General features: G+C 40.5%; 1 protein-coding gene across 3 annotated transcripts in view; it reads left to right on the top strand.

Annotated features, from left to right (window-relative positions):
• Window positions 1-25,158, top strand: part of map2k5 (mitogen-activated protein kinase kinase 5) — a 74,197-nt gene that overhangs the window by 13,878 nt on the left and 35,161 nt on the right. For 2 of the 3 annotated variants that reach the window (XM_012959002.3, NM_001016288.2), the window contains 2 exon segments: window positions 4,775-4,839; window positions 19,596-19,635. In XM_012959002.3, the coding sequence (XP_012814456.1) occupies window positions 4,775-4,839; window positions 19,596-19,635 (105 nt within the window). 3 annotated transcript variants of the gene reach the window in all.

Consider the following 25,158-nt stretch of genomic DNA (forward strand, 5'->3'; position numbering starts at 1 on the left):
CCGCTGACGGTACACAGTACTGGATACAATGGAAAGACCACCAGCCTCTTAAGTAAATGTTTTATTTTTACCACCTAATCATTTTTGTCAATTTCAGTGGCTCTCCTGGTGTCATTTTTGTGATTTGTACTAGCCCTGAGGATAGTTAAAGTAATCATATCCTTTTTTTTCTAATGTAAATAAAAGTATTTTATCAAGCCCAGTGACCCCAGGCTGTCGCAGGGCAGTTGTAGTGAGAGTCAAATGTTGAAGGTCACTGATCAAGCTTGTAATATAACTCAGTTCTCCTTTCCCTTAATCGTTTTGCAGTATGCTTTAACCACCATAATGCCCACAAAGGCTGAAAGGCATATATTTAAAATTAATAAATAAATGATAACAAAAAATAAAGACCAATTATAAAGTGGCATGGATTATTGTGCTTTAAAGGTACCTCTTCATTTCAATATTCTTTATTTAGATTTGCAACCTGGTAGGACCTGCTGATACTTGATACCCCTCCTCCTATGTACAGGCCTCTGAGTCTTATTTCAGACTGAAGTGTCACAATTGTGTCTCTTAAACACCCGCCTATCCTTAGTTCCAAATGATTCCTAAAGTGTCAGTTTAGCATGACAGACATCTGGACCTGACAGTTTTGATGTGCACGTGTGTGTAACAATTGCCGGCCTAGTGATGTTGCCCTGTGGAAGTTAAGTGTGGGATCTGGGCATGTGATAACCAGCAGGGTCCCTCTCACTACCCTTGGGAGGCAGCTGCCTGATGCTATCAAGCCTGCCTATTAGGATCAATTGGCCAAGACATCTGTGTCACTGCAAATAAAAGGGTCTTATTGATTTCCTAACTGCTGCTCACTTCCCCTCCTTGTTCAGATGCTTGAAATCTTAATTATCTCAGCGTCTTCGCTGCGTGACCCCTCCAAGACTCATCGGCATTTCATGAATCAAGTCGTCATAGCTGAGCATGTCAAGAACACAATTAAACAGTGCCCCCCCCACTCGGCCCTTCGCCTCCTCTCTTACCGACCCTGCACACTTACACATCTATCATGCGCTCTCCTCAATCTCTTCATCTGTTTATTCAAGCTGGACACCAGCTCTATAAAGGAACAATATTGAAATAAAGGACACATTCATTGCATCATTTTAATATGCTTATTATGTTCATACCTGTCTTTATAGACAAGTCTAAGACACTTGCATCTTACTCTCTTCCGAATACACCGACATTGCCCTTTTAAAACACAATCATTATGGACACGTGAATTTCTCCCCTTTTTATAATCAGACATTATGGACACAAACCTTTCTCCCCCTCTAATATACTGACACTGAGATACAGATATATCTCTGCCCTTTCTAATACACAGCAGAGGACCATGGGCTACATACATTTTCAGTACAAATGCACAGATGCTGAAAAGGATTTAATTAATTTCATTAATGTAATACTGATATTATGAGTGCTTAGCAATCCTCCTCCTCACACACATACTGTAGAATGCAATACTGCTTATTTAGTTTCATATTAGGGAGTCACAGCCCCAACTAATTACACACAGACAAAATTCCCTTCTCCATACAAACAGAAGTAATCAAACTGACTCATTTCCACTAATGTAACTGCATCTAAGCTAATATATGAACAGTATAAACGCCTTCAGACACCTTAACTACTTAACTTTCACCCCCACATTACAGACAGCATGATCACCTACCTCTCACCCCCCTAAATACAGACACTAGAAGCAACTTCCTCTCAACTTCCTCTAACCAATATAAAAGCATTATTTCACACAGATCTTCCAATGTAATATAACACAAACACCTTGCTACCTGTATCCAAGCATAGTTAGGAGGCGTATAATGCCTATATATGCCTACTAGCCTTTTGAGTGATATATATCAATAGGGGTAGGTTTAGTGAGTGATGAAGTGATAGCTTTCCTACCACTACTTAAATTAACCCCTATCATTGGTGAGTAATGCTCAGCATGATGCCAGGGGATGTGGTGGCTCGCAGCAGCTGAAATGTTAATATCACTTCTAATAAATCATTAATAGAAAACAAGAGGCCATTCTTCAAGATAATCAGATATTGACAGCACAAGAATGGCGCCACGGTGTGCATTGATACAGGTTATGTGGTATAAATATTTATTTCTTTTCTGTCACTCTGGCTGAATGCCGTCATTGATCTCTTATTGATAGTGTCAGCACTTGATAGGAAGCATTGCAGCCCCTGCTGGGAGTCTTTCAACCCCACATGCTCAATCCACATTTACTGACCCTGACTACGCAGGAATCTGGCACATGCAAGGTTACTCTCAGGCACTCATTAACAAATACAAGTTACCCTACTGTCTGCCGCTAGGAGATATGCACAGTGCTGGGAATATAAATATAAGGAGAGACTCCCAATATCATGGGATAGAAAGAGCACCTTATTGGGCTTCAGCGAGAGGGTTCAAACCGGAACAGAAAAAAATGCTTTGCGAATCACAGATTAGCACAGTGTGAGTTTATGTGATATGAACGGCGACTGGTCACTGTATCTTCTCTTCTGTCCTAACACATAGCTCATGGCTAACTTCCAATTTTCAAGTATAGCACAGATACACTATGTATATAACGAAATGTGTCATATATCAAGCTGTCATATAACAGCCTTCTATAGCCTTCTATAGGCATTTGTCTTCAGGGCAGGGGTGCTCAATTTGTGATTCCCACAGCTCCCATGAGTTTGTGCAAGTAGATGGAAAGCAACTTGTTGGAGATACCCTTTTATGGGTGGTAAACAGAACAATGATTACATGTAGTAATAAGATTTACATAGTTAGTTAGTTACATAGGGTTGAAAAAAGACCAGTGTCCATCAAGTTCAACCCATCCAAGTAAACCCAGCACACTTAACCCACACCTACCAATCTATACACTCACATACATACACTATATATACAACCACTAGTACATAGTTACATAGTTAGTTACATAGGATTTGTTCCATCCTCCATTAGTAAATTATTAAAAAAATATTTACTGGCACAGGTATCTGCTACACAGTTAAGTAGTCTACATAGTTACATAGGGTTGAAAAAAGACCAGAGTCCATCACGTTCAACCCTTCCAAGTAAACCCAGCACACACAACCTATACTGACCTATCTATACACTCACATACATAAACTATATATACCAACATCAATACTAACTGTAGATTTAAGAACTCATCCAGGCCCCTCTTATAGGCATTAACAGAATCTACCATCACAGCATCACTCGGAAGGGCTTTCCACAACCTCACTGCCCTCACCGTGAAAAACCACCTACGCTGAGTCAAATGAAAGTTCTGTTTCTCTAATCTAAAGGGGTGGCCTCTGGTGCGCTGGTCGTTTTTATGGGAAAAAGAACATCCCCTCTAATGTACTTGTACAGAGTAATCACGTCTCCTCCCAAGCGCCATTTTATACAGAGAAAACAACCCCAACCCTGACAGTTTAACCCTTCCATCCCCTTTACCAGTTTAGTTGCGGTCTCTGCACTCTCTCCAGCTCATTAATATCCTTCTTAAGGACTGGAGCCCAAAACTGCACTGCAGACTTAAGGTGAGGCCTTACCAGGGACCTATAAAAGGACACCACAATTATGTTTTCATCCCTTGAGTCAATAACTGTTTTATACAAGAGAGCACTTTATTTGCTTTAGAAGCCACAGAATGACACTGCCTAGAATGACAGAAATTTTCAAACCAGCCCAACCAATGAAACGACTAATACTGATGGGTACAAGTATGTCTGTTTTGATATTTCCTTGGATATACATAACCCTTAGACAGATATGGCCCTCTTTCCCTCCTCCAACACCCATAACATCGCTCTTACCTTGCGTTATTTTTAATTTGTTTAGAATTTTCCAGTCTCTTATTGTAGACAGTAAGTAATTGAATGGTGTCTGTAGTAGAGAAGTTATTGAATTGTGTAGGTGTTTGTTGTAGAGCTTGTGGAATGGAAAAGTAGTGGGGAGCCAGTAATGGGATAAGGAGTGTTATCATTCTAAAAATCCTGTACTTTATCTCTTAACTGGATTAGATTCTTTCCAACTCTCTACAAAATGAGGGCCTTTTGGTTTCTTACAAGCAGTAAAGATACTGTGAGCCATCTGTTAGTGAATTGCGATTGGTTAACTGTCTAATCACAAAGTGACTACATAGGTATGTGCCTAGGAACTAGTTAAGCAGCTCAGCCTTGCTAAACCCCAACTGTGGTGTAGGGTTATTGAAGGTCCCCTATCCCTGCCCTCCCCTGGTGTGACCCTCTGCACCTCAACTATATCATCTTAGCCTGACACCTTTTATCAAACTTTAATGAAATGACCCAGGTAAACAAATTGCCATTAAACTTTCCATCACTCTGTCCCTTGGTATCACCTTTTATAAATTGGACAGCAAATGTTGTATTGATCCTGCTGTTCTTGCAGCTGAACTTGGATTGACCTGGCCTCTGTGTTGTTTATGGCCCCAAGTTGCTTTATCCTGACACTTTACATCCAGAGTTTGACTGCCTCTTTTCACTTGCTGGCTTGCTCTCTTACATCCTTATTTTGTTTGTTTTTACCCTTTTATCTATTTACACTTTTTTCCCTTCTGTTTCTATCTCCTCAGCTTCTAACATTGTCTCCCTCTGATTCTTTGTTTGCGTTGCTTCTGTATATCATTCCCTCTTGCCTCATTCTCACATTTAGGTATTTTGTTCACTCCTTTTCTCTCTTGCTGTGCAGATTAATGAGCTTGATATCCAGTGCCGTGACATTCTGGGGCATGGAAATGGAGGGACCGTGTATAAGTAAGTATGCTGTTCTCCTTCTGCTAAACACATAGCACTGCTTTGGGACAAACCCACTATCAAAATCAGAGGGGGGAAATTATCAGGCAGTGAAAGTGCATTTCTAAATAAAGCTGTGCACATACTCTCCAAATTCCACCATTCAGTCATTTGTCGAAAAGTTGCAGAGGGTATTCCCTTTCCCAGTATAATGTACATACAAGTGTGCACAATTAAATTTATGCCAGTTTGTCCGTGGAATACATGTTGCTCCAGGTGTAGATTGCAATAAAAACATCAAGCACATTATAAATAATATGGTTGAGCTTGAAGCATGATGGGAAACGAAGGCAAGTAAAAAGTAGGTTCATTATAATGTTGTAAAGCAAAGCCGTTTCACAATGGAGCTTGCTGCAGTAATCATTAAGGAGGGTTGTAAAGTCTGTTTTACTGGTGGTGAACATGTCTTCATTTTGCCATCAAGCTGTTGCTCTGTATTGTGATAATTAGCTTTGCACCACTTGTCTGTGCTTCACCCAAATAGTTGCCTTCATTTAGAGTAAATGATGGATTTAAGGGTAAGTTTTGCTGCGGGTATGAGCCATATTCAGTGATCGAAATATCTGTCCATGGCAGGTTCTTTCATTTGCATAACACAATTGTAGTTAAATGGGTCATATGATAAAACCGCATCAGTGAAGGAGAGACACATAGTGACCTACAGAAGCAATTCTTAATAACCAAAACTTATTATCCATGGTCTTCTCAAAAGTGTCATTAAGATTTATAACTGAACTAGGGATTCGTAAGGGATGTTAGCATGTTTTTTAAGTTAGTAAACCCTGTCCAGACAGTCAGGAAAGTGTGTGAGGGTAGACACACTTATGTAAAGGTGGCCATACACGTGGCGATCTGACGATGTTTCGTACGACCATCGGTCGCACGAAACATCGTAAGATCCGCCACACACCATTCAGGGCTGAATCGGCAGGTAAGGAGGTAGAAACAATAGGATTTCTACCTCCTTCTGCCGATTCAGCTCTGAAGGGAGAATTTTGGTCAGGCGCCTTCTATGGCGCCCGATCAAAATTTTCAAACTGGTCCGATCGGCGAGTCGTCCGATATCAGCAGCTTCCTGCGATATCGGTCGACTCGCCGACATGCCATACACGCACCGATTATCGTACGAAACGAGGTTTCGTACGATAATATCGGTGCGTGTATGGCCACCTTAAGCAGATAATCTCATCAGATTGTGTAAAACTGCTTTCAACACTGTTCCATGAGGTGTTAGAGCTCAGCAGCAGCACTGAGCCCTAACACCACTCCAAATAACCATTGATGGAAGGCAATTGGTCATTAACAAAACAACTCAAATCTTAATCAATTTATTTTTAAACACTGTGACCATCATTTATAGTCCAAACAAAATAGAGATGTTTTTAATCTGACTTTGTATCAATAAATAAATATATGTGCAAAGTAATTTAATAAGTGGGACTTATCATCACATCTCTTTATTACGGTAATCAAGTCATGTCTATCCAACGTTTTGCTCACTTACAAATGACCTTCTTCAAAATTTAAGTTGGAGCACATCTTAAATTTGCAAATGGTAATGCTGGTTTCTGAGCTACCATGTAGTAATGTTCTGTATTAATACTAATCAGCCTTATATTCATTGTGACATTTATATTCTATATACACAGTAAATTGTCAGTGGGCCCCTAAGCTCAGTAAGTGACAGCAGCACAGAGCATGTGCTGTGAATCAGCAGAAAAGAAGATGGGGGGCTACTGGAGGCATCTATGGGGGGCACAGATCTTCCCTGCTAAAGGGTTGCGGCTGCCTGGGGCTGGAACAGAAGCCTAAGACATAATATAAAAGTAGCCTACTTCTTTAGTTAGGCTTTAGTTCTCCTTTAAGCTGGCCTTGCATTACAAGATCTGCTTGTTGTTGAGGCCCCCAAATGAGCGGTTCTTTCTCTGATATTCCCACCTAAAGTGTCTGATATTGGGCTTATCCAATAGTTTAGCCCTAGGGCCAAATGATCAGATCTCAACAATAGGGAGACAGGCTGTCAAGGCAAGGACAGCATCAACAATCTGATGTGGTCCTTTACCTGACTGGAAAATCAAACTTGCCTGATTGACATATGGATGATTTTAATCCAGATATTGGTTGGGTCTGAGTGCCCCAGACACGGGCAGAAAAACTGTTATATTTGTCTGGTGGAAGCTAAAATCTGTCGTACACCTTAACTTATAAATTGGTCAACAAGACGGCTTATTGTTTATGACATATAATTGCTAAAACAGCAACATTTCAGAAACATCCACCTCTTTACCAAGCTTGTCCCAAATGGCTACCCAGACTTACTATATTGTCTAATAGATCCACGTATTAACACATCATAACAGAAGCTGAATGTACCCAGAAGTTGTTTCAGTGATCACTATTATACAGTAGCAAAAAAGATGTACACATTGACATTTCGGCTCCTTTCTAAGAGGTTATATACACACACAACACAAATGAAGCTCTTGTTAAACAAATATTAAAAAATAAATTATTGTTGTACAGCTGGTCACATTCCTTAGTAGTGCCCTTCTATTTTGCCTGCTAACACACAGGTGTAAATATGTCTATTATGAATTTAGATGCTGCTTCCAGTAAATATAATTAAAATCCAGTGAACACTCTGTGGCTTAATCAATTCAAAATGTTGCTTTTCAGTGCCTTGGGATTAATGGGGCCCAGTACTTTTATGTTGGCTGTCCTAAGGCTATTTATGCAACCAACATCCTGCACGTTAAAGTGGATTGTGTATCTTTGTGTAGGTTTGCATTTTTTTAATATATAAATTGCCATGTTGGATGCTGTATGGTGTACATGCTGCCATTAGCAAGGTCATGAATGTCTTGCTGACTCAAGCAGGGCTTATGTAATGGCTGCCTTGCTGCTGATCATACAGCGTGCATGTTTGCTACTCTCTGTATGTTATATCTTGCTGGCTAGCATGCTTTCCAGGCATGTAGAGTAGGTTTGGCAAAAAGAATATGTATCCTGCTGTGTGGTATGAGGCTCACAAAGCATTTGTGCCCTTATGTTTCTAGCTGTGTGTGGAATTGTGAAGATGGGTGTGCAGGGTTGTGCTGTTTATTAGCTGTGTCCTGCAGTTTGTACAGTGTTTGTGCCCATAAATCTGCAGTTTTGTGCTGAGAGATATCTGTTATATGTTTGGGACTTTTTTATGTGGAACATCACACTCAATGCAGGCTGCAGTCTTAATCTGGACTCAGCAAGTTCAGTGCTGAAATATGGCAACCTTGTATTGATTTTACTGGGCTCAATTGGATGAAAACTTGTTTGTGTAGCAATATCAACCTGTCCAGAACCCTGAAACAATACTCTGCACGCTCTGTAATTACCAGCCTGTTTCTCTGGGATAATAACATTGCTGCAAGAAGGAAAAGAAATAAAACAAAAACACCCCTCCTGCCATGAAACACCAGGGGGCTCGCTCCCCTCCCCTGCCACTCCATTGTTACCTGATAACCCCTTAACTGCCAGGTATTACAGTCACCCTTTGGCTATATAGCTGGCAAGCCAACTAGTGAGAGATGCTGGTTCTGAGACTGTTCCCAAGGAAACATCATTGACAGGACTGCCCAGTCTTCTGTATCCTTATATACAACTATAATTGGCCCATGTGTTTGTACTGAAAATCCTTTAATCCTTCTATATATTTATATATTATATATTTAAGTTATATCATCTCATTACATGATGTCATGATCCATACCCATTATAAAAGCATTTAAAAATCCCAGCTGTCAATCATATATTGCCTGCCCCGCCTCTATGCCTTAGGCATAGAGGTGGGGCAGAGAGTTACTTTCACTTTCAATTCAGAACTTCTTAGATGTTGCTGTTCTCCTCACATTCCCCCTCCCTCCTCACCATCTAATTTTGTAACCAGTGCATGGACATGGGCATTAGGTCCCTCCACACTGGCACAGAAACAAGATTTTGACAGGATGCAATGCCTGCTTTGATAACAGTGTCCACAAAATGGTGCCTGCCTGCTTGCTGTAATTGTGAATTCCAAGGTTGAAGAATATAAGATTAAAATAATTTATATGGTGTAAGTAAAGTTTATTTTGTTTGACAAACACAATAGAAAATAATTTGTAATTATTTCTTAAGGTGACAGGTCCCCTTTAAAAATCCTTTCTGGTTACCCAGATCAGTTTTCTACATTTCTTTGCTTTTATTTCATTAGGCTGCCATAAAAGCCTCCTAGTTTTGGTCCAAAACATTCTTCTTTGGGAAATTTGACATTAGGTCAGAATTTAATCTTAAAAATAGTTTTCTAATTAATTATACTCTCACACTTCATGGAAGCCCTCCCTAAACAACTTGGGTAGTGGTGAAACTAAAGGGAAGTAGAACCCACTCTTGCATGGCATCCCGCAGTGGGTTATTAAGTGGGGGCCCAGTCAGAACCCTCTAACAGAGCACTCGAACTGCTGGGTCACTGGAAAGGGAGTAAGGGTACAGGTTATCGGTGGGAGGGCACATGGGGTTCCCAAGGCACACCCCTAAATATGTGGGCCAATATTTGGGTCCTGAGCCATTGGTTAGGGATCAATGCATTTAGCAATGAAAGGCATAGAGATTTTCCATGTTTATGTTATGGACAATAGGAACTTCACGTACATTTCTTAGGTGTAAGTAAGCTATACTCATCGTATTTTTTTTTCTGTTTGTCCATTGTGGGAAATGACCAATAATTTTTCCCAGTTCTTAATCAGCATTACTAATCCATATATATTCACAATATAGTCTTCCTTAGTCTATTTCTCCATATATTCTGCCTCTGTAACACCACATTTTTCCATATAGGCTTCCCCTATAATGTAATTTATTATTTCATATATGCTTACACTGCAATGTCGCCCATTGCGCAATATAGCCTTCCTCTCTGTCACCTATTGCTTCATATATCCATGTAATATCAAATATTGCTCCATGTAGCCTTACCCTATAATGTTACTCATTATTCCACGTATCCTTCCACTATAATGTCATCCATTGCTCGATAGGGCTTTCTGTTATAATGCCATCTGTTGCTTTATGTAGTCTTCCTCTGTATTGTCACCAGTTGGCCCATATTTGCTATGTCAATAGGCAGAACCTCAGAAGACTTGGATAAAGGACCATGCAGGAGGATCATGGGAAAGTAAGTTTGGGGAACATGGGGTATATCATTTAGGACTTCTTGTTGCAGCACAGCAGCCCTAAAGGTACATGTTGCGAACCGCTGGTTTGACAAGGTCACCAAACGTGCAGATCCTCTCCCGATATACCCACCCAAGGTGGGCGATATTGGGCTAATTCTATCGTTTTGCCCCAGGGCCAAATGATAAAATTAAAATGGCAGACATAGGCACTGTCGGACCAAGGACCACATCAACATGCTGAAGTGGTTCCCAATCTGACGTAAAAGCCGGATGCCGGATATCGGTTGGGTAGGCCTGTCGGGGATGCCCATAAACAGGCAGATAAACTGCCGAATCGGTCTAAAGGACTTAAGTCGGCACCTGAAATCTGTCCGTGCATGGCCACGTTTAGCCCTATTACTATTAAAATAATATTTTACTTAGCCTTTAGTTTCCAATGTTCAATTATGTTCCCAGGTAACTCCTGACCTGCTACGTTTCCATATCTAATCCTGCCCTTTTATCTTACAGAAGAATGGGAACAGAGAGAGATGCTTTTCTCTCACAGCCAATTCCATATAATGATATTTTTTCTGTATTGTAGTGCGCAGAAGGATAGACAAGGTAGGCAGTAAAGCAATAAACTATAGCTAATTGATTTAGCAAAAAAAAAAAAAAAAAATTGAAGTGCTGCAAAAGCTGATATATATTAGAAATCATGGAGCGGAAAACCTCCAGAGAAAGAGCTCGTTTAAAGTCATAAAAACTTTTCCCATCACCTTTAACAAGTCTGTATGTCTTTATTTGTGGCAGTAAATGAGGAGCTTGCACGTTTATTTGAATTTAACTTTCTTGCAAAACCAATTAAGCCTCAAACAACTGTCAGTGTGCGACATCCATCCCGTTCTTGCTTCAGGAACAGACAGCTCCGGTTCTGCGCCACCATTTCACGGTCTAATTAAATGTTTCTGCGGGTGTGCTGTGCTAGGCCCATGGCTTGTGTATAAAGTACACTCCCTTCCCTTTCTGCATTGTCTTTCCTTTCTTCTCAGATCTCCTTCTCCCTCTCAGGAGCATGCAGCCTGTATCTATCTGGTATCTATCTAGCTATCTGGTTGAACCACAGCATGCTGGGAGTTGTAGTTTCTCAACTTGAAGAACAAACGCTTTTTCAGCTCCTTTTATTTCACCTATATTTTCCTTGCATTGTGCGTGGTAATGACTAGAAGTATCTCCAACAATTAGCAATATTATCTATGCCAAAAATGTTCTCCTTGTTAGGTATCAAAATCCTAACTGATGAAATCTTATTGAAATTGCTTGAAATCCCTTAACTTTTAGTATGTTTTAGATTGCCCAGCTCTAAGCAACTTTTTAATTTGTCTTCATTTTTTTTTTTTATAGTTTTTAAAGGATTTACTGCTACTTTCTACCTCTTGGCTTTCAGTTGGGGTTCACTGACACTGGCAGCCAAAAAAATGATTGAGTGGTAGGGTCCTGCACTAGTTTGGGTTCCCGTGCAATACTTTTGAAGTGGTCAGGGTTCAGGCAGAAAAGCCCTGACTGTGCAGGCAGTCCCTGGGTACCCAGCAGAGGTAGTCAGTTAGGCTGTGGGCAGCTATAAAGCATTTAAGAAACATCTGCTCCCCAGTTTTAGTATACTTCCAGCATGGGGTGGGTCAGCTTTGGGAAACCTCTTGGTTAGGTGGTTTCGGGTAGGCAGAACCTTTAGACCACGGCCACACAGGATGACTCTCAGCCTGCGAATCAGCCCCTATGCTCAGAACAGCCTTAACATTTGCCTACACCCAGAGCCAATGTGTGGGCCCATGGGGTGGATTTCAGCACCAAAATCCGCATCCAGTGCGACACAGTGGCTCTGGTTGCAAGTGCACGGAAAGGCTGTTTAGAGAGTAGGGGCTGATTCTTGTTTTGTGTTTATCCACATGTTCCATGTGAGGCCCATTTGACTTTGGCCTTAGGGGCAATTCCCTCTCTTGTTCATCTTCCATCTTCTCATTCAAGCCCCTGCCTGGATGCTAAAGTAAATGCAACCCTAGCAATTAGATGTCTGCTGAAATCCATCTGGGAGAGCTACTGAAGAAAAAGCTAAATCATTAAAAAAAAACACAAAAAGTGAAAACCAATTGCATGTTGTCTCAGAATATCACTGTGTACACCAGTGATCCCCAACCAGTGGCCCATGAGCAACATGTTGCTCCCCAACCCCTTGGATGTTGCTCCCAGTGGCATCAAAGCAGGTGCTTATTTTTGAAGTCCTGGCTTGGAGGCAAATTTTGGTTGTACCAGGTGTACAGAACTTCCTCTAGGCTGCCAGTCAATATAGAGGCCAAATAGGCAATCACAGCCCTTATTTGGCACTCCAATAACTTTTTTAATTATTGTGTTGCTGCCCAACTTTTTTTTACATTAGAATGTGACTCACTAGTAAAAAGGGTTGAGGATGCCTGGTCTACATCATACTAAATGTTAATTATACAGTAAACTAGACCTTCAAATTATGGGTCTGATTTAATTTTTTCACATCCAGATGTGCTCATAAATTTATATACAGCATGTTTACACTACTTAGATTACCTGCAATAGAGGTGACATTACAATTACTTGTTTAGAAAATCTCAAAGCTTACCCAAAAGCTTTCAGTCTAATTTGTAAAATGTTAATACATTAAATCACTCAAAGTAAGCAGAACATTTCCCCATCTTCCTTTTATTTCCCTGTAGCTTTCCTTAAAATCTGAGTAAAGTCCTTGTCTCTCCTGCAGTGAAGGCTTTTAAACGACAGAGTTCCTGGTCCTGGGCAGATAGATGGAGGGTGAGCCTCAGGAAAGCATCTTGATGAAACGGTTCAATTAAAAGCACAAGCATTTACATGGTGTAATTTCCCTAAATTGCCAACCAGTCCCTGCAGACAGCAGCGTTCGGGGGAATTGATCAGCGCATTGATTTTGGCTGAAGATGATAAATTTCTGCTGGTTAGTTAAAGTCATTCTGCACGGGGGCCTTAGGCTGCGGCGCTGAACAGCTTCTTTATCGGATGCTTAAAGCAGGACTTGTTTCCCCAGGCTGCTGGGTTATTCTCAGCCGTTTCTATTCCCAGCCCATCTCTTACTCAGATGATTTTTGCTTTGCTTCTGTATGCAGATCAATAGGTGATTGAAACTGATTAAAACTTAGGCAACCAGTTACCGGCGCCGGTTTAATTAGAAACAGGCTGATTCTTAAATGAAAGTACTTTCTTAGGTTTTGTTTTTTTTTCCCGATGCATACTTAAGCGTCACGCAAAATAAAAAGGCACACTTACAAGTTTATGCCGGAGCTCCCCAGGGCTTGGCAGGCACATCTCACATGTTTTAAAATTTCTACTGAAATCTGACCTTCTCGCTTTAAATACCACTGTCTTATTTGCCCCAGAAGTTTCCGTTCGGTTCCCGGAGTTGTTTGAATTCTGAAGCACTCTATTAACAAATTGCTGTCACCTCTAGCAATAAAATAGGAATTCATTGCAGTTAAACTACTGCTTGTACCAGCTTGTCATTTAAATACCCATCTCCAAACTGTGGTTTGCCAGCTGTTCCCAACTCTGTTCCCAGCGTTCTGCACAAGCCACCCCCTATTTATCTTTTGCCGCTGTCTCCCAATATCCTTAGCAAACAAAAGACTGTCAGGAGGTGATATGTGTAGTTCAGCAACAACATTATCCCCTTACCGCAGCACAGTGGTGTAACTTCACTTTCCTGGAGCCCACTGCAAAAACATTTTTGTGTCCCCCTCCATGTCACATTACCACCACCCCTTCTCCCTTGGCCCCCAGAGAATGGATCTAACAGCATGGCTGCAGGCAAGAGAGACAGTGCTGGGGGTGCTTTCTGGGCCTCATTGGCCCCTCTGCAAACTCGCATGCTGGGGCACTGGCATAACTGTATATAAGGAGACTAATTTAGGACTATTTAACATGATGCATGAGAAAATGTGAGCTGTACCAACATTTGTGCTTTATTAGTGGTGGGGTTAAGTTGTTGTATGTTTCACTATCAGGGTGTGGGGACCTATTATTAGTGATAAGCCACCAGACTTGTTGATTTTAATTTTTCTTGTCTCATAACATTTCTACTTAACCCTTCTCTGTACTTTCTGTTTGCCATTTCCCTTTCCTTGCCTTGCCTTTGTGTTTCGTTTACATGAAGCTGTGTAAGTGCTTTACCTTTTCCTTGCAAGTGATTTTCTCCTTTCTTAAATAAGGGAGCTGCAGTAAAACCAAACAGGGGGGAGATTTAAACAGCCCTCTTCCAGTGCTAGTGTGATGCTTATGTTTTCCAGCATGAAATAACACTGAAAATCTTTGCAGGCCAGCTGAGTATAGTGCATATGTGATGTACAGAAATGTGATGAAAGTAGCAGAGAAGCAGTAGGAGACAGAGCAAAGAGCCACAGAGGTGCCACTGCTACCATTTTGCTGACAACATTAATACAAAGTAAGGTCCTGTTGAGGCTCCTCCATTTGTGCACAGGTCTTCCAACTGTCCTGTATGAAAGTGACCACAAACAAATATTACTGGTGACAGAAGTCTGGCATAGAAATGTCGTACAAGGACTTATCCCTTAGGGCTCCTACTCTCAAGCATTTTTTTCCTGCGCGCCCCGTGGTGTCGTTATCCTCGCCCGCATCTGCTTGGAAATAAATGGTGCAAAAGTGATGCCCAAGATCATAGTACAACATTGACATTACTTATCTCTTCTTTCTTTTGGTAGCCACTTTGTAGTATGCTACCAAGTATTTCTTCAATATTGACTCAACATTGTGCAAGAGGTTCAGATGAAACTGAAAGCCATCAAGGCTTAAGTGCCTTCCACCCTTTACATGTAGGGAGAGGCTGAGGACTTCAGTTTAGCATCGTCTAGCATTTCTTGCTAGCATTTCTTCCTCATGTCAAAGTCTAATGTGAGTAGCGAATGTGCATACTGGCATGTCCAATAGGACTGAAGTCCTTATCCTGCCCAATCAGATCCTGTTAGATTGTGAACTCAGGACCTTCATTAGGGAATAAGTCCATTTTTTTTGTATACAGTCTCCCCTTTACCAAAAATACCTTCAACACAGGTCCAAAACAAGTTGTAGTGTGTACTTTGTAAGGACACATGAAAAATGCTGCACCAGATTTCTTAACGCAGCTTTTTAACACCTGACTTTTTATTACATAAATCCGATTATTTAGTCATTAGAGCTTAATTAGTTCTTAACTCCTTTACTTTGCACGTTATAGATGCTATAATAATGACAATTAGGAAATAACGCAGCATTTACTGTGCCAGTAATGTTACATTGGAGCTTCTTTTCATGTTTGCATAACATGCAGTTTGAACCCCCCAGAGTATTTTAGTTTGACATATGCATAATTGTTAACCATTTTATGGCCATACCGGTTGGTTGTGCGTTGCCAGTAGGAAGAGTTAAAATTCTCCTCTCTGTTATGCAAATGCTGCAGACAGACAGGTAATTACTACAGCTGCTACAGCCTCATTTGAAGGCCTGGCTGTTAAGTAAGAGAGAAGTACGCGGTGCAGGTGTCTGTTACAGTGAAACTAGATCTACTATTCAGGTTCCTTTAATCACTTTACAGTTAGTGTTTGGGGTAAGTCAAGGCAATTGAGATGCCATCCTCAAGCCAGCACATTCCCTTTCCTTCCCGTTGACACGTGTCCTCTGCCTGCTCCCTCCTTTTGTGACCTAAATCCTCCCCATAATTAAATGTTAAATTGGTACTGTCAGTGATCTGTAAACCAAACCAGGCGTGTACCCTGCACGGGAAACTTAACCCGAGTCTCCACGGGTGAATTGGCACAAGCCATAATTAAATCATCATGCTACCTCTTTTAATTGGCTGGGAAACAGTAGAGCCATCCTCTGGATAAAGGGTCCAGTTTCCTAACAAGCTAATTAAGCTGGCAAACTTCTGGTATAGTAAGTGTTAATGAATTCCCCCTGATTTTTGTGCCCATATAGCAGCTTTTCCTTTGTTTTTCTCAAGGTGAGATCAGGCAAATTCTCGGTCTTGGAGCTGACCATCTCTACTATACTGCCTTATAAAGCAGGCGTGAACAGCTCCAGTCCTCATGGGGTGAAATAGGCCAAGTATTAAGTTTAGCCTCATTTAAGGGGAGGTGAGTGAGGTACGGTGACAGACTTGCAAAACTCACTTATATTTTTAAATCCTTAATTCTAATAATGGACAAAAAGCAAAGATGACACCAGAAATGTATTTCAGTAAACATCAAATCGACATATAAATGAATGTAAAACACATATAAGTACCATTCATATTTAGCATCTAGTATCCCTAAAATGCATCAGCATCCACTGTATCAATGTTAGCCAGTATGGGTTTTCTTAAAGCAAAATAGTCGGATCAGATATTTTAAAAAAAATTTTATTATCCTTTTCTTTCCAATTCCTAACACTGTGAGTTGAATGAATTTGGCCTGTGTTAGTATACACATACCAAGGCATCCCCCTATATGTGCTTGCTCAAGTAAACCATACACCTGCTTACCCTTTGTGTTATAATAAATTGGCATTTTAATTGGAATTAAGAAAAGTTTATCTTTTTGACCATTATAGTGCTCCTCGAATCAGAGCAATGGGGCAGTGCAAAATAACGATTTCTGGGTGGGATATCGGTATATTAGCCCTAACGTATATACACTGCTGCTCATTATTTTTTCATTCTATTCACAAGGGTGGTAAAGTAGATACCTTAATTAATATTTTTAAATCTTTGCAAGGTAGAGCTAGATAAACTCCCCAGTCTCTCATCACAATTCTTAGCTCAAATTCAGTCCAGCTTTAATTTCTGACCCAATCTCACCTTTTGTGGTCTAAGGATTTTTGTTTTAATAGACACCTTACAATAGTTCTAGAAGCTAGCACAAAGGTCAGTACCGCAAATCTCAGCTTTAGACTGAGCCCCTACTCTCCACCTTGAGCCTACTCAAAGTTGGCGAGTTGGTTTGTGATGCACTCTTTAATGAACTGAGGCATCTGCAAACATGTGACTGTTGCTGAGCGGAAAGGGAGCCACAGCCTACTGTGTGTGAGTTTGCAGGCCGCAGCAGTATGGGTATGTAGGTAAGTATATCTTTATTTATAAAGCGCTACTTATGTACACAGCGCTGTACAGTAGAATACATTAATACAAACGGGGTTATTAAGATAATAATAGATAAATACAAAGTATAAAAATAAATACAAGATACAGTTGTAATAAGTTAAGAGTCAAAAACACAAGAGGATGGAGGTCCCTGCCCCGTAGAGCTTACAATCTATATGGGAGGGGTAACTTACAGACACAAATAGACAAATATAAGTGCTGTAGGTCACAGTGGGTGACAATATAATATAAGTGCCAGTTTCCAGATCAGGTGCTGTGCGAGTGCTCCAGTGGCAGTCTTTAAGTTTAGTTTTAAAAAGACTGAGGGAGGATTCTCTTTGAAGGAAATCAGGGAGGCAGAAAGGTTTAAGGCAGGAAACAGCAGTAGTAGTGGGGGGCACAACCAAGCGGTTGCTCTGCGAGGAACGAAGGAGTCGGCCAGGAACATACGGAGACACAAGAGAAGCGATGTAGTGAGGAACAGAGGGCTTTGAAGGTTAAGAGAAGTTTGTAAGATATTCTTTGTTTAATAGGAAGCCACGATAAGGACTTTAGCAGGGGAAGGGCCTGAACTCTCCTGGATGAGAGGAGGAGAATTCTGGCAGCAGTATTTAATATAGACTGTAGGGGGGAAAGATGGGAGTTAGGGAGGCCGGTTAGTAGCAGGTTACAGAAAGATCATTAGTTCAGTTTTTGTTAGGTTTAGTTTGAGGTGGCGTTGGTTCATCCAATTGGAGATGGCTAGGAGGTAGCATGGGTGCTATGTTGCAAGCATGTGTTCTTGTAGGTGCTGCAGTGATAAGTGGTAACTGCATGTTGGAATTTGGGACTTTGATTCTCATTGGTTTTGGATGTGGATTGAGCTTGCTACATGTTTAAAGTTGGCTCCTGGTATGCACAGATTGTGCCATTTTTCAGTACTAATGTGATGGCTTCAAGTGAAAAGATGAGTCTTGTGTTGACAGGCTGTGCTTTTATAATGTATTACTGGCAAAAGCCATTCTCTACAGGCTGCCAGTGAAAACCTGAGTATACATAGTAATGTAGTAGGTGAGGTTGAAAAAAAGATATGGCTATCAGAAACCTTTCGTCAAAGTGAAGCCTGCCTAGCTGTAAATTGAAATAATCATAAGCCCAGCAAGCCCCAGGGGGTCTGTAATTTTTAAGGCTAGCCCTGCTGATAATTTGATTTTCTTTAGCCCTGACAAATTTGATTATTGGAAGGGTAGCCGGCAGGGTGGCCAGCTTCTTTCTTTCTGGCTGGGTGGCCAGCTTCTTTCTATAACATTATTTCCATCTCTTCTGGCCTACTAGTATTGTGTATATGTAACAAAATGTGCCCATTATGTTGCTTCATAAAGGGTACTATTTTTTTAACCTATTTTCCACGTGGCCGAACCACAACTCCCATTATATTTACAAAAACGTATATTCCCTGCTGTTTTTCTCTTTTTTTGAGAAGCACCTTTTTTGAAGCTTCTTTAAACATGGTATTGTAAATAGTGACCGTTCGTTGCTTTTTAATTACATCTCACAATATTCTGGAAGCTGTTGTTTAGACCAGAGGAATATCTGCAGGTTTGATTCATATCAGGCATCTGCACGTTGTGTAACTTCTTGCTTTAAATGGCAGCACTCATTCCGGTAACTAAATGCCCTTTACAGCTCTCTTTTATCTCAGTGCAGACTATCAGTGAGTCTTATCACTTACTGAGTTGAAATCTGCAGCTAAAATTTCACTTCTCATATAACCTTGTTGATGAATGAATTATAAAGCCTCCATTAACTCAAAATAATTTGAAATTCTAAGTACAAAGTTAAATAAAAAGCATCTATTTTCTCAACAATCTGATCAGTAAAATTCTCAATTTAAGGGTCATTGGATTTCCAGGGAAGACTAGGAAATTAACAGCAGGAAAGCCATTTTTCCTATTTTATAGAAAGCTGGGGGAAAAAAGAATAGGAATACATTGAATTTCAAAGTTCTGTTTGTAATAGCCCCTAAAATTGGTAGTGCCCAGTACATCTGTTGGAGTAAAGGTAGTTCCATTCTTGGATTCTTGACATATTATCCAGGTCTGGACTACCATAGGCCCTGGAATTTCAAATACACAAAGTCCCAAACAGCCCCCTATAGGCTGCTGTTTTGCGAGCTGTTTCAGACATGTTTTTCAAAGACATTGAAAGATTCCCTGTTAGCCACTGCCAAGTCACAGATGTATTTATATTCTTATACTTATTTTACTTAAAGTATATTTACTAATTTTGCACCACTATTGAAAAGGCTCCTTGCACAAACCTATAAGGACATTATTAGACTGTACTCCAGAGCAGGTGCTAGACAAGAAAAGGAAAGTAAAACCTCTTCTCTTTTGTCTTCACAGAGCATATCATGTGCCAAGTGGGAAGATTCTGGCTGTAAAGGTAGGTGTCTGAGTGCTCAGCTGTCTCAGGTCAATCTCTGGGCCACATACAACTAAGCTCCAGACTAACCAGCTGTTATAAAAAGTCCATGGCCAATGGTGGGATGAGTAAATGACTTATGCTCTTAGCTACATGTCCAGACTTTAACTCAGCACAAAGAAAGGCAACAGTCTAATCATGTTTATAAAGATACTGGGATTTTCTTGCAAGGTCTGCAACTTCTGGAAAACATTTTTAATATTACTGTTCTGATAAATGAGACATTGTAGGGGATATAGAAGAGTCAGGTATGTAGCAGCAATGGTTGCTCAATGTAAAAATATTAACGTCCAGGCCTTTCTAACTATCCCCTAATTCTGCCCCAGGGTCTGTCAGGTACTGGTTTTACAGTTTCATAGGAACGCGTCAAAATCACTTGAAGTTGGAGACTTATGGGTACATTTTTGAAGTTGTACGTTTATAAATTAACGACTTAAGTACAATATATGGTATGTAGTAGTAGTATTTATTATTTTTGTTTTTGGTGCTAGAAGAAACAAAACGCATCTACTCACTTGCATGAAGATACCTAACCCAGAGAGCCCCGGTGATGTTTTTAGACAGTGTTTGGCATTTTCCCTTTCAGTCAGGAGGTCAACTTTCCACTAAAGGCCCTAAGTGCCCTAAGTGTTAAGTCAAAATTCCAATGCAATACACACTGACCAAAACGTATTATTTTTGCATTTTCAAATTTATCGTGACATTAAATATGTTTCATTTGCCTCCGAATTGTGTCTATCTCCTTGACACAGATAATGGTGCCGCACTGCACAATAGTGGGCGACATATCATATTTGACTTTAAAACAAGATGACCCTCTCTGTAATAACCTGACCTGATCTACTGCAAGGCTAGGACCCATCTTCTGTTCTTTGCACCCATAGCTCTTGCACTGCTACCTTTCCTGGATGCTCCTCGTGCATGAAGAGAAGCTACAGCAGCAGAGTACAGGTGTAAGAGAGAAGGATAACCCTTTCACGAGGCAGCATAATCCTCACCCGCGCCCTGCAGTGTTTTACTTACTGTAGCAGACAATTATGTCACTGGTGATTAAGTGAATTAAAACTGAACAGCGCCTCAATTGACCTGTGATGCTTGCACCTTCTCTTTGGTGCAGTGTTTGTCCACCGAGTCAGCACTGACAGCCTGTGATAGATGGCCTTATATATACCTGTATATTTTAATAGTCTCACAGTAATTTAAATAGAGCAACGCAAGTGAATTTGAAATGGCTATATCTGAGCTCTCCTTCTTGAGAGCTTATGTGAAAAGCTAAAGGAAAACTAAAGCCTAAAAAAAGGATACGGCTAGAAATGCAGTATTCTATATGCTGAATTTACTGTACCAGCCCGGAGGGCAGCAGAACTCATCTAAACTAGCAGAAATTGAAGTTACATTTGTAATAGCGGCTGGACCAGCTAATAATTAATAATGATGTTAAAGGAAAATAAAAGCCTTACACGCTGGGACGTGCCAGTTTTAGGTGCTCTGCCAACCAAATTTGCTACCTTTTTCCACCCCAGAGTCCATTTCTGCCAGCGTGTCATGCCCCCAGATAACTGTTGTGCCACCCTGTACAGAAGCATTCATAGTATAGAATTATTATAATATATAAGTAGTATCGTACTACTGCACATATGCCCAGCTTCAATCAGCACACACCTGGGCCCTGTACAACCAATATTTTTTCAAAAATCGAATAAGTATTAATTGGGCAGGTTTAATAATCCCATTGGGGCAAGGACTGCATTGGCTTGTTGATGCAGTTTTTGGGCCAGCAGCCTGCATTACTTTCATTGTGATCTGATTGTTTGGCTCAAGGTAGAATAACATTAAAATCAGTTGGTGCATGGTTCTAGAGACAGGGAAGGAAGATTCCAATCAGGCAGAAAGCAAAATAAAAAATAATACATTTTTTGGTTCAGGAATAAAATTTTAAATGGTAGAATGAATAATTTGTAATGTACACAGTGTAATGTAGTAAAAAAAACCTACACTATAAAAATCATGACAGAATCACTTCCCTCCATATACAGTGTACAAAGCAGTGATCCCCAACCAGTGGCTCGTAAACAACATGTTGCTCTCCAACTCCTCAGATGTTGCGCCCAAGTGGCCTTAAAGCAGGTGCATATTTTAGAATTCCTGGCTTGGAGGCAAGTTTTGGTGCATAAAAAACAGATGTACTGCCAAACAGAGTCTCAGTACATATAGGGGCTACCAAACAGCCAGCTTGTGTTGCTCATCAAGTCTTTTTACATTTGAATGTGGCTCACAGGTAAAAAAGGTTGGGGACCCCTGATTTAAAGGCATTAACAGCTCTCCCATGCATTAGTGTATTGCAGCTTTCAGACATGTTTGGCCAAGGATGGCTGGCCAGACACCATATACAGAGAGACCCTGTGTAACCTGGTTACTGTATGGATGAATATGTATCTTTTTATGGTGCTTCTTGTATAAGCAATACTGTACATTTTTTCAATACATTAGTTATATCGACAGGTTGCATGTATAGCCAACAATAAATATACACAGTCACAAGATTAGGTTCTAAATGTTATGAGACATAGGAGGAAGCTGACCCCATAGAGTTGGAAAAATCCCTTCAGCCAAGAACCGCATGTGGCCATTGAAACATTGCCATGGCCATTAGATCTGCAGATGCCCTATGAGATCTGATCTTTGCTGTTGGAGCAAAATAAACATGTAAGCTGATTAGGTCAACAAAATTTGTGGCAAATTGGGTTTTATTATGGAAAGAACTCCCCACAACACCAGAGAAGAGTGATTTCTAGACAGACATTAGATGTGCTCATCACAGCTTAATTCACATAGAAAAAATTAGAAAGTAAGGGACAAGTTGAGTTTATGACTGATAAACTCTATTCCTAAATGGCACTGTAGTACGGCTGCACTAATGTCTCTTATATAGGGGTGAACTGACTGGCTTGTCCACGTCATAATTAGCCTAAATATGAGATGGTGGCAGGCTTTGACTGGCAATCTGTGGATTCTGGCAAATGCCAGAATGGGCTGTTTGGAAATTGCCAGTCCGGGCCTGGATGGTGGTGCGGTCAGACTACAGTGCTGTTTGAAGGATATGGGAAATAAGTCAAGTAATCCACTTTTCTCTTATACTTTGATTTTTCAAACTAATGGGTTGCTGAATAGGGTCTACTTTCCTCAACATTTAGAATAATTGTTGCATTAGAAGACTTTAGCTCCTTAGCTATGGGTGGAAGGGACTATCTTGAATGCAGCAGTGAAAAGCCAGAAGTAAACAAGCTGCTTTATACCACTAAGCTGTAAGAATGGTTACAGTGCTCAGAAGTGCATCCCAGGACCCCATGCAAGCTGTTATAGTTGGACGCTTTTTGGTAGCAACTTCATTATGTACTGGCATCAAGAACGCAATCTAATTCTACTAAGTAGTTTTGAAATCTATTGAGTAATCATAGGAGTAATCATTTATTGCATAAATAAAAGAATTGTATAGTAATTCCTGTGTATGAATAGGATATACTTTTTATTCAAAAATTGTCAAATCCCTTCTAATTTATATTAAAGCGAGGGATTTTGCTTAGGTGGGCGCTATCACAAATGGAAAAAGACACACAAAATGTAATACTTAAAATAAAATTGCAGTAGTAGTGAACCTTGTTTGTGTGCTGCCCCATTAGAGCATAATAACGTATGTAGTCCCTTTGCTGGCAAAGCAGTTTGACCTGTCCCCAGGGAACAGCCCCCCCCCCCTCGGCTGCACCTGACAAACGTTAAATGCCTTTCATAGTTTAATTGAGTAAAATTGCTATGATGTAGCAGCAAATTATATATATTTTTTCTGGTTTTTTTGAGCTGAAAAAAATGTAAGTGAGAGGAGTTGGCAAATGACTATTGATTTGGGAATGTGTGTTTTAAATTTCTCTTGGCAGTTCTGTATTACAGTTACAAGCTGGATTAGTCAGAGCGTTTATAAATAACCCTAAAGCAAGCTTTTGATTGAAACAGGTTGCGTCTTAGTCTATTTCTTCTCATGCAATGTTCTGAAATTTAATTTATGCCTTTGAATATCCTGTCTGTAGATTCCTCTCCCCCCCACACTACATATAAATCTTCATTTATATGTCTGTTCTGATGGCTGCACAGATATACAAGTGCATTGTATAAGAGGCACATCAAGACATCTTTTTCCTTTTCTGTCAGTGCCCCGGGGGTCTTTAACGCACAATTAGAGAAACCCAACCAACACTGCAAGGGTTAAGTACTAGTATAGGTATTATGGCCAGTAATCAACCTTAAAGATTTTTGTTGGGCTGCACTTAATCTAGGATTCGGTTCCGGATTTGAGTGCACACTAGGAATTTTTGAAGAATTCATCTAAACTGATCAGCCAGACTGAACCTGAACCCCTAGTCTTGTGATTAGCTGTGGACTAGAAAAAGTGACCTTTTCACATTTTTAAAATGCAAATTAAGGTTTGGATTTGGTTTGTTATTTGCCCAAGTCTTTTTTTAAATATTTTTTCAAGTATTTGGTGGATCAAAATATAAGGATTGGGTGCATTCTAATATTTGCACACTAAGAAATGGTTTGTGTTGCATGGGTCAGAAGTAGGACATTTTTATGATGTGCAGGCAAGAATTGGCTTTCATTGAATACTTGGTAGGTATTGGGGTGTCTTTTGTATGCTAGGTAAGGATTAGGGTGGCAAGGTATTCTAGACAAGGATTAGGGCTCTAATTAATGCCAGACAATGATTGGCTTTTCATTGAATACTAGGCATGATTTGGGGGACTCTTTTGTATGCTGGACAAGGATTAGGACTACAGTGAATACTAAGCAAGTATTTGGGGGGTTCAGTAGTATGCTAGTATGGTTTAGGGTGGCGGTGAATGCTAGACAAGGGTTAGGGCTCCAGTTAATGCTAGGCAAGGATTGACCTTCCAGTGAATACTAAGCAAGTATTGGGGGGTTCAATAGTATGCTAAGTATGGTTTAGGGTGCTGGTGTATGCTAGACAAGGGTTAGGACTCCAGTTAATGCTAGGCAAGGATTGACCTTCCAGTGAATACTAAGCAGTTATTGGGGGGTTCAGTGGTATGCTAAGTATGGCTTAGGGTGGTGGTGTATGCTAGACAAGGGTTACGGCTCCAGTTAATGCTAGGCAAGGGTGTATGCGAGCTACAAAGCCAGGCCAGTGTCTAAGGCTCTTACCTAAAGGGTAAGATTTTGATGTAGAAATAAGGGGTCACGTTTGCCACACTGCTTCATATAACTTTGACCTCTCTGTTGCAAGTAGAAAAATAACATTTAAGATGGCCACACACAGAGTGTTAATGTCAACTGATTTAGTGGATAAACATTTCGGTCCCCAAACCCAGAAAATCCCATTGGGCAATTTGGCCTTCTTGCACCAGGACTGCACAGGTCAGATAAACAGTTGGCATCCATGATATGGGATTCTGGGGATAGAACCAGAAATAC

This window comes from Xenopus tropicalis, chromosome 3, assembly GCF_000004195.4.
Source record: "Xenopus tropicalis strain Nigerian chromosome 3, UCB_Xtro_10.0, whole genome shotgun sequence".
Classification (NCBI taxonomy): Eukaryota; Metazoa; Chordata; class Amphibia; order Anura; family Pipidae; genus Xenopus; species Xenopus tropicalis.